The sequence below is a fragment of the Kryptolebias marmoratus genome, linkage group LG8, assembly GCF_001649575.2.
Source record: "Kryptolebias marmoratus isolate JLee-2015 linkage group LG8, ASM164957v2, whole genome shotgun sequence".
Lineage (NCBI taxonomy): Eukaryota > Metazoa > Chordata > Actinopteri > Cyprinodontiformes > Rivulidae > Kryptolebias > Kryptolebias marmoratus.
In genome coordinates, this window is record NC_051437.1 from 28,982,637 (window position 1) to 28,992,534 (window position 9,898).

Consider the following 9,898-nt stretch of genomic DNA (forward strand, 5'->3'; position numbering starts at 1 on the left):
GGGATCATTGTCCTGTTTGTCACATCTGACTCCAGAATCAGCCCAGACCATCAGCCCTCCACCACCGTGCTGACAGCTGCAGTGCATTCTGGGTAAACATCTGTCCTCTGGTCTGGTTCTGCTCCAGAAGTCTTCTGGTTCCTTCAAGTTGAGCTGCCATGTTGTTTTTAGGGAGAAGAGGCTTTAACCTTTGACCTTTGACCTGCTGACTGAGGCCTGTAGAGTCTGAGGTGGAGCTCACTGCACGGTCTGACCTTCAGGGTGAAGAAATGTCTCCTCTTGTGAATAATCTGTCTCCCTGAAGAATGATGGGAATGACCTTTGACCCTCCTCAGATTGATGGGCAGCAGCAGCAGCTAACGATATTTTTCTTTATTTTTGTTGATTAAATATCGACTCGGTTTAATCTGATGTGTTTTTGTTCACTTCAGGTTAGATTTTTAGAACCTGGTAAAGATCAGATCAGTTTTATTAGGATTATCTGATACAGAAAACTGAAGTGGAGGATGGACTTCCTTTAACTTCCTTTAGGTCTAATGAACAAACTCAACCTTCCTGTCAGAAGTAAATAAATAAAAGAAGAAAACTTATGTTGAAGTGGGCTCACCTGTGCCGTCTGAGCAGATTCCTCTCTGCCGCTGTGATCTGCAGGACTTCCTGTGTCCATGTCCAGCTGCTGAGTCTCAGTCACGTCCGTCCCCTGCTGTCCTCCCGCTCTCTGAGCCGGGACCTCGGCTGGAACCGTCTGTGAGGAGTCGGACTCAGGTTTGGGAGGAATGTAGGACACAAAGATCACGTTGTCTTCGTCCTGGTGAGAGAGGACGGGCGTCACAGGGGACAGAGCTCGTCGAGGTGCGTCCTTCTGGGCATCATCGTCGTCTTCGCACAGATCGATCACGTCGCTCCGGTTCTGCCTCGTTGGAGGCACAGAAGGAACGATGCTTTGAGGTGCTGCGGTCGACTTTAAGGACGAGCCGTTCTTATTGGCCACAAAAAACACCCTCCCGTTGTACACGACCAGAGCGTTGTCAGTTTGTCTGTGGATCCCGACGCCGGACCGAGGCTCCTCTGAGGCTGGCGACGGACTCTCCGCCTCTTCTATCACCCACCTGATGGGACTGTTGGCTCTTTCTGAGAACTTCGGGACCAGTTTCAGCTGTGGCTCGGCGCCCGCGGGAGCGTTCGATGACAGTTTGCGTGACGGGGGCGGTCCGGGCGCGCCTTGATCCACGGTGGTGACGGGGGACACGTAGACCACCGTCGGTGAGGCAGAGCTGCCGGCCGAAGACGTAAAGATCTGGTCTTTGATGACCGTGGGAAGTTCGGACGCCAGGACCCTCTGGACCTGCGCGTCCGGGGGGATCTTCAGGAACTGTCCTCTGGGGAGGGCAGGAGATTTCACCGTCACTGGAAACTGACGCAAGAGTCTCGCCAAAGGAGCTTTAGTCGTTACATTTAGGCTCTCCTGAGCCTTGGAGTCTCTGTGAGCCGGACGGATCTGACTGAACAAGACGTCCGCAGCAGAAACCTGCTTCCTGTTAGACGGCGTCCCAGCTGCTTTATTAGCCCCGTGGGCGGGCGAGAAGTGGTTATAGACGGTGACGAATCTCTGCGACGCCTCGGGCTGGGGCAGCTGTCCGTTCACCATTTTGACAGGAATCAGCTTCATGATGTTCTTCCCATCAGCTCCGACAGCGGGCGTCGCCTGGTAGAAGATGCTCGTCTTACTGGAACGAAAGATGGAAATATTATTTCACACATTTAATTGTTCGACAGGTAAAGTTGTTCTCTGCAGATTTGGGGATTTGTGTGGTCGTTCGTCAATCAGGAGAGTTTGGATCTTCGTCTGATGGATCGTGAAGTAAAAACAAACTAAGACAGAAACGCTGCGGCGCTACAAACTGTTCATCCTGTCCAAAACACCAGCTGCTCACACGGAAAAACACTGTTTTTATCACCGGCAACACCGCGGCGTGTGTGTGTTTACACACAGGGCATTTTTGACAAAAATAGACAAGAAAGACCATCATTAATATGGTGCTAAAAGGGTTAATAAAATATCCTTTCAGTTTACTGTGAATTACAAATATTTAAAGGCAAATAAGACGCTGCAGCCACATCAAAATTAACCTCCTTATCTGTGAAACTGACCCATTTTTGTGTTTGTCAAATCAGTTGGCTGTGGCGGCCATCTTGAACTGGGTTGACTCCAAACTTTAATCAGTTGAAGACGTGAATCCAGTGATTATTTCCTGGAAGTTTCATCACAATCCGATCAATGGTTCCTGAGAGATTTTGCTAACAGACACAGTTGTGCTCAGAAACTGTGCTGGGGATCACTCTCGGCTACTACCACATCGTATTTCAGCTCAATATCTGCATAACCGACTGACTTATAACCATTTTTTTTAAACTTTATTTAAAACAATCAATTTACCATCAAAACAAGGCAAGAACACCAGAATAAAGTATCAAAAAACGTACAGGTTGAGTTGTATACATTTAAAGCAAAATAAACAAAAATAAAACGAATAAATACAAAACCATACCACACAAATAAATAAAATAAATTTATTAATTAAAGTACAAAGTTGTTGAGCAGATTTACTTTTACCTAAAATTAAAGACTCACAAAAACACTTTAGAATTTTTTTCCAATAACATAAATTTGGATTAACTTTTAAAAATCTGACTTATAACCATTTCTGGTCAGTTGGCTGCAGTGGCCATCTTAAATGACTCATTAATCATTAATTTAATAAAGTTTAATGATATATTTTGCTAACAGACATTATAAAAACACAAAGAAGTGTTAAAACTGAGTTTATTAGAAGTGATTAATAAATGTGTGTTATGTTAATTTTAAATGTCTGCTAAATAACATTTTACTAAAGTTGTTTTTTTGTTAGTTTTGTTCCTGGAAGACCAAAAGTTTGCTGCTAAAACAGTTGATATTTTTATTTTTATTTTAACACAATTTATTATTATTTTGACTCCTCCCTGGTTGGTGTTTTTACAGTCAGGTGTCCTACCTGTGCAGGGCGTCCATGTTGTCTCTCCAGGTGATGTTGATCCGGATAATTCCAGGTAAAAACACTAACGAACCCCACCGGGAGGGGGACAGGATAATTCCTGGAGCCCGGACCCGACTGTTTCCTGAGTTCTTTTTACGTGAAGTCCAGCTGGAAACGTTTAAATGCCGCCATGTTGTTTCCGTCTCTAACGTTTCACAAACGGCTCGTCGCTGCCGCTGTCTGAATTTAACCCGTTTTTTAATTTAAAGCTGAAGCTTTTCATGTTAGCTTCTCTTCTGGAGCATCAATGGATGAGTTGCTACTTCTTCTTCTTCTGCGCCTTTTTAGGAGGCCGAGCTGAGCGCATGCGCGGTGTGACGCTGCCCCCTGCCGTCCGAGCGCTGTAACTACAACAACACTCCGTTCACAGAAAGAATAACTTATAGACCACAGGGCGGATTTTAATTAAACTCTAAATTAAATCGTTTGTTGCACACCTACAACTAATTAACTTAAGAAGTCGACCGGATTCAAGATGGCTACCACAGCTAATCAAACTTAGCCACTACAAAAGTGGCTAAACTTCAGCTGTATTTACAGACACTGAGCTAAAATGTGGTGTGGTAGTAGCTGAGACTCATCCCTAATACTTAATCTGAGCGATAATAGATTGCATAAGATTTAGGTTAAAAACTAAAACATCAACTACGTCTGTTAGCGAAATATCTCATGAACTGTTGGATGGATTTTAATAAAACTCCCAACCAAGTCAACCCACTGCAAGATGGCCACCACAGCTAATTAACATTAGCCAACACCCTGTCTGTTTTACACATATTGAGCTAAAATTTGTTGCAGCAGTAGCTGAGAGTAATCTCCAACACACCCTCTGAGCATGAACAGATTGATTAAGATCTTTGGGATTTTTTTAAATTTAATTTCCTTTTTTTTGTTTTTTGTTCCCACAACCAGTGCAGGATGTCGTAACTACAGAGGGATGTAGGTTATGATTCGAATCTGGGGTTAAAGGTGACAGTGAGGACACAGTTTAACACTTTATTATTACACATTTAATCCATAATCATAAGAATTTGTCAGAAGAATAAAATATTTATGAAATGTTAATAAAGGCACAATTTTTAAAAACAAATTAACAGGTTTTGTTTTTTTCCTTTCATCATCGTAAAGCTTTGAATCTAAAACATAAAAACATGCAGATAGAAGCTGGAGTGAATAAAACATCATCTGGGCTCCACAGCAGCTCAGAAAACTGATTCCAGGAAGGAACCCAAATAAAAATTCAGTGTAGAAAGACTTTTTACTTTAAGAGAGAGAAGAAATAAAACAGAGACCCTAACGGGACGTTGGTGGAAGAAATATGAATAATTAATAAATCTCTTGTGAACACAGAAAACATTTTTGTGGGACGCAGATAATCCAACTTTCTGAAAACAGAAAATATTCCTGATAACAAAAACTCAACAAAGATCAGATAAACCTGAGAAATTATGTCGTCTGTGAAAATACAGTGATGCTGAACGACTGAAGAAATGTGCAGAAGGACCTGAAACTGAGTTAAATATAAGCTATAAAAGCAAAACATCAGCTAAAATGATCCAAACAGCAGCTGCAACAAGCGGACCTGCAGCTAAAAGGTGCAGAGCAGAAACTAAATGACGAGATTTCAGCGCATTTCTGTGAGAGAAAATGATTGTAAATTATAAAAAGTCTCTGCAGACATCTTCTGTGATACGGGAAAACTCATTAATGATGACATCATAAACGGCGCTGGGTTTTCTCTCGTGTTTAACAACAACTTAACGGTGAAATGTTAGTGCTCCTGATATTTTTATCACCAACGTCCCGTCAGGAACTCACGCTAAACTTTAAAGAAAGAATCAATCCTCCCGACAGGTTTAATGATCGACTGAAAGTCAGAATAACGAGACGAAGCAGGAAACTTCAGATTCTCCATCAGATGCTGCGATTCTTCAGTCTTTGTTCAGCAGATCGTCCAGGATCTGTTCACACATGAGGAGGCAGCGAGGGACGTGGAAAAAGCCTGAAGAGGAGAAGAAACAGCTTTTATTTTCAGGTGTTTAAAGCTGGAATGCACGTCGCCCGCCGCCCTTCATGTCAGAGTTTAAACTTCTGCTGATCGGCTCAACTCCCAGGTTTTAGTTCAGTATCTGGAAAAATGGCTGAGTTGTTGCTTCTTATCCTTCCTGTGAGGTCATTTAGCTTCGGCAGCCATCTTAAATCGGGCTGACTCCAAAAGTTAAACAGTTGTAGTCGAACATTCAATGATTCAGAAAGTTTCATTAAATCCGTCCTGTGGTTCATGAGAACGCCGAGTCAGCATTTACACTGACGAGTCACGAACTGCAACCTAAACCTCACACCTCTGCAGACTTTGTGCCGTTTCAGCTGTTCAGATCAGATTTTTTATACTTTTCCAAATATTTAACTTTATTTACAAATATTTGAAATCTGTTATGCTACTTTTAGCTTAACTGACTATAAAGGGTTTTTTAACACATTAAAACGTAACCAGTGGGAGGTTTTGGAGTGTAAAACGTCACAGTGTAATGCCGTAAGAGGACTGATTTAATTAAGTTATCAGAAAAGCTTATCAGTCAGTTTTTTACGTGTCAGCTCTGAGCATTAATGACGATGTGTTCAACAGAAAAGTTGGTTCAAACTGTCGCTCGGCTCGTTTTCTCCTCCATCTCATCTGTTTTTAGAAAACAGCGCTGTAAACTTCCTGGAGGTTCTCGCCTTTAAAGGGTCCTCCTTTAAAATCCAGAGCTACTTTCCCTTCTTGAGTCAGATATCCAAACCACTCGCCGCTCACCGAATCAGGAAACTGCACAGAACCGGACACAAACAGACAGAAATCACATCAGAAATGGTTTACTGGACGTTATAATCTCACAGAGAACCAGTGTCAGGCTGTGTTTCCGTGTGATGCTGGGGGCGCAGCGTCGACTCACGTGGCTGAAAGTGTAATCATAAACCTGGAAGAATCTGTGGAGCAGCTCGGGTTTCCGGGTCTGACTGTACGCCATGAGGAAGGCGACGAGAGCCTCGCAGTGAGGCCACCACAGCTTCATGCTCCACTCCAGCTGCTCACAAACACAAACAGCCTGATCTGTAAAAGCAGGAAGATCAGCAGCTTCCAGCTGTGCAAAGGTGAGTGGTTAACCTGCGTGGGGCAGTGGCCGTCCACATCCAGGAAGTAGAACAGGCCGCCGTGCTCCGTGTCCCAGCCGCTCGCATAAGGGAGCGCCACAAACTTCTCCACGGCCGTTTTCTGGATCTCAGCGTTTCCCGTTTCTGCAGCGAACTGCAACAGGAACCAGCCCGCTTCCAGGGCATGTCCTGAGTCAGCAGGAGGAAAATAACAAACAAAAAAAAAAAGATGCTGAGGTAAGCAGCTAACAGGAAGTGCACGTGAGCATCCCGTGACCAGGGGTTACCTGGGTTCTGCAGCCGACCCGAACAGCCGGGCAGCTCCGCTCCGTCTGCAGACACGTTCTCTAAGATCGCTGCTCCATCTCTCTGCATCAGACCACAAAGGAAGAGTTTAACACCGACATGAAACTGGAGCTTTCAGTTTTTAAACCACATGGAAGAAACTTTTATTAGTTTTAGGCAAAATTCTTGAGCCAGTCCTCGTTATCACCTGCTTCAGTGTGTGTGGACTTGTATTTGATACATTGTGGGGACAGTTTTCCTAACATATACTACCTTGTGAGGACCAAAGCCTGGTCCCCACGAGGAGAAATGATGTTTTTGGGTTAGGGGTTCGGTTTAGGACTAAGGTTTGGTTTAGGGTTAGCTATGTACTGGTAATGGTTAGGGTTAGGCTGTAGTTAGGGTGTAGAAATGAATGGAAGTCAATGGAAAGTCCCCGCAAAGATAGAGAGACATAACTTCAGTGTGTGTGTGTGTGTGTGTGTGTGTGGACCCGATGATTACTTCCTGTTAGTGTCAATAAAGTTCGTCTTGTGGCTCCTGAGATAATTTGGTAACAAACAGACAAAACATTATCGCCCACCTTTGATGCAAAAACAAACTTATTTACCAGAAAACAGAACAAAAGGACAAGAACTTTAGAACAACCTTCAAAAAACCCAAAGTTAAATTCAGCTCAGTTTATTTATGCAGCGTCGATTATCATCAAATAACAGTTAGTAAAAGTTATCTGTCTGAGGAAGCCAGCAGATCGTGTTTAAAGACATTAGACAGGGGTCTCCAGTCCTGGTCCTCAGGACCTCCATCCGGCATGTTTTCCTTGTTTCTCTGCTCCAACACACCTGATTCAGAGGTTAAATCACCTCTTCTTGTTCTGCAGAAGCCTGTTAATCACCTGTTGATTTAAATCAGGTGTGTTGGAGCAGAGGAACAAGTAAAACCTGTAGGATGGAGACCCTGAGGACCAGGACTGGACACCCCTGCATCAGAAGGAAGTTTGTTTAACTACATTTAGTTTTTGCCTTTTAAACTGTATTTCTGTTCCTGTTTTCGTTTAATAAACTGACTCACTTTTCTCCTGCTGTCTAAGCAAACTGAGCTGCTCAAGTCGAAACAAAGATAAGGGAAGAATCAGATTTGTGCGCAGCAAACTTTAGGCTCCTCGGAGATCTGAGGCATCTTTTCTTCCACAGTCCACAGATTTATCTCATACCACCGACAGCCACGGAGACGGTTTCACAAATCTGAGACGTCCTCAGAGCTCACACGTCCCATCTCTTGTTGCCGCGAGATAAAGACGAGATTAGAAAGATTGGAAAGACTTTAATGTAATCTGAGGAATGAACGGAGTGTTTGTGTGAGTCACGTTTACTCGGCTGGACTTTGTCTTCATGTTGAGAAGTTTTTAGTTAGATGAAGTTAAAAGAATCGTTTTTTTTGCCTTCAGATGGACTCTTAGCAGCCGGCAGTCCTGTTCCACAGAAAACACTCACATCTAAGGTTCTGACACTCAGTCAGCTCATAAATATTCAACTCTTCACTGATTATTTTCAGAACTTTGGGACCGGCAGGTCATCTGGGTCCACAAACCTGGACGTGCTGCAGGATCTGACGGACGCACCAGCTTCCCAGCTCTGCGTACTTCTGCCTGGCGTCCGGCCGGCCCTCGCACACCTGCTGCACCAGACACAGAAGCATCATGGGAACCGCCATGCTGTTGGTGGGGACGTCTCCTGGAAGCTGGGGCCGGCCCAGACCGGACGGGTCCACCCGAACCCAGCAGATCAGCTGCTCCATCATCTGCTCGGCCTCCAGCTGGAGAGGACAGCCAATCAGAGAGAGGCGGCGGGAAGGACACGCTGCGAGGCAGGAGACCTGTTTGTACCTGCATGTCCGTGTCCCCGGTGACCCTGCTCAGTTCGTCCACGGCCATGACATAGAAACACTCGCTGAAAATGGTCCTCTGAACTTTCACCGCCTTCCCGTCCCTCGTTAAGCAGAACGCACATTTCCACTGACCGCCGCCGCCGGAAACACGAGCAAACTTCCTCAGGAATTCTCCTCCTGAGACGGAAACAGATCAGTGAAAGTACAATATACTGGAATATGATACGAAGAAATGTTATATAATATGATGTGTTTATGAAAATACAAACACTTTATTCCTTTGGGGTAATTTGTTTTGCTCTCCACAGTTAAACAGAAAACAAGTCTGTTTTTCTAAAAGTGGGACAGCACCGACACGAAACACTCCTGGCTTCATCTACCAGGTAAAATATCTCACTGGGTTCTTATAAAACCTTAAATAACAAAACATTTGGATGGAAATCAGAAGATCAGATGAAACTCACCAGTTTTAGCCGCTTCCAGGATTTCGGGTTTCCTGAATCGATCCACGGTTCGATAGAGGCGGCAGTACATCCACACCTGCGAGGGGAAACACACCTGTCAGAACCTGGTTCCACGCCGCGCAGGTCTGAGCCAATCAGAGACGCACCTGTCTGCCCTGCAGCCAGACATACTTCAGCTCGTCGTAAACACGCCCGTCCCTCCCGAGACACGTGAAGAAGCCTCTGAAACAGGAAGTAAACGCGCCGCAAGGATTAAAACTAGAGACCGCAGCGGAACCAGGAAGCTGAAGCCACCAAGGACGAGCGTCTCCTATTGGCTGGCTGCAGCACAGCTCTTTAAGCTCCGCCCCTCCGTGTAAACGATTGGGAGAGAGATCAGTGAGCGTTAAATGACCTGCAGAACCCTGGATAAGAGCTAAAACAGGCGGAACAGTAGCTAAAAGCAGCAAAACGCTAGCTGTAAGCTAAATGTTGCTAATGGCTAGACAAAACTTAAACATAACAAAAGGATATCTTAACACTAATAGTGGGGAAAAGCTAGCTAAAAGCAGAAAATAGCTAAAAGCTAAAGGTAGTAAAAGACTAGCTAAAAGCAGCAAAATAGCTAAAGGTAATAAAAGACAAGCTAAAAGCAGCTAAATGGTTTAAAGCTAAAGGTAATAACAGACTAGTAAAAAGTAAAAAGCCTAGCTACATGCTAATGTTGCTAATAGCTAGCAGAAAGTCAAAAGTAACAAAAGAAAAGCTTAACACTAATAGTAGCAAAAAGCTAGCTTAAAGCTAAAAGTTAGCTAAAAGTAACAGAACAATAGTTGAAAAAAAAAAGTAGGAAAGAGTCACGGCGAAAGAAGGCGGAGACGCTTCGGCCATCTTTATTAGTGACCCGAGCCGACAGTAACACAGGTGTGTGAGAGACGTACCCGTGGACCGGGTCATGAGAGTGTTGGAGCCAGAAGGTCACCACGTCGTCCAGCTGAGCTCGAACATGCTGCCGACACTCCTCCAGCTTCTCCGCAGACATGGTTCCTTCAACACGCCGAGTCGAGACCAGGATGA

At 44.4% G+C, this 9,898-nt stretch overlaps 2 protein-coding genes across 3 annotated transcripts in view; both read right to left on the reverse strand.

Moving 5' to 3' along the window:
* The window catches only part of lrif1 (ligand dependent nuclear receptor interacting factor 1), a 5,754-nt gene extending 2,334 nt beyond the window's left edge, over nt 1-3,420 (reverse strand). Inside the window, exons 1-2 of the mRNA XM_017404772.3 lie at nt 3,033-3,420; nt 608-1,727 (exon numbers count right to left, since the gene is read on the reverse strand). Of these exons, the coding sequence (XP_017260261.1) occupies nt 608-1,727; nt 3,033-3,049 (1,137 nt within the window). The 5' untranslated portion in view covers nt 3,050-3,420. The remainder of the gene's footprint in view (nt 1-607; nt 1,728-3,032) is intronic.
* A 636-nt stretch (nt 3,421-4,056) lies between these two features.
* LOC108229113 (renin binding protein) overlaps nt 4,057-9,898 on the reverse strand; it is a 6,552-nt gene continuing 710 nt past the window's right edge. Inside the window, exons 2-11 of one of the 2 annotated variants that reach the window (XM_037976976.1) lie at nt 9,763-9,868; nt 8,989-9,064; nt 8,843-8,918; nt 8,377-8,555; nt 8,082-8,306; nt 6,494-6,575; nt 6,220-6,395; nt 6,008-6,139; nt 5,793-5,880; nt 4,057-5,076 (exon numbers count right to left, since the gene is read on the reverse strand). In XM_037976976.1, the coding sequence (XP_037832904.1) occupies nt 5,006-5,076; nt 5,793-5,880; nt 6,008-6,139; nt 6,220-6,395; nt 6,494-6,575; nt 8,082-8,306; nt 8,377-8,555; nt 8,843-8,918; nt 8,989-9,064; nt 9,763-9,863 (1,206 nt within the window). In that variant the 5' untranslated portion in view covers nt 9,864-9,868 and the 3' untranslated portion in view covers nt 4,057-5,005. Of the gene's footprint in view, nt 5,077-5,792; nt 5,881-6,007; nt 6,140-6,219; nt 6,396-6,493; nt 6,576-8,081; nt 8,307-8,376; nt 8,556-8,842; nt 8,919-8,988; nt 9,065-9,762; nt 9,893-9,898 lie in introns of those variants that run through there. The other variant, XM_017404771.2, reaches the window with a different exon arrangement.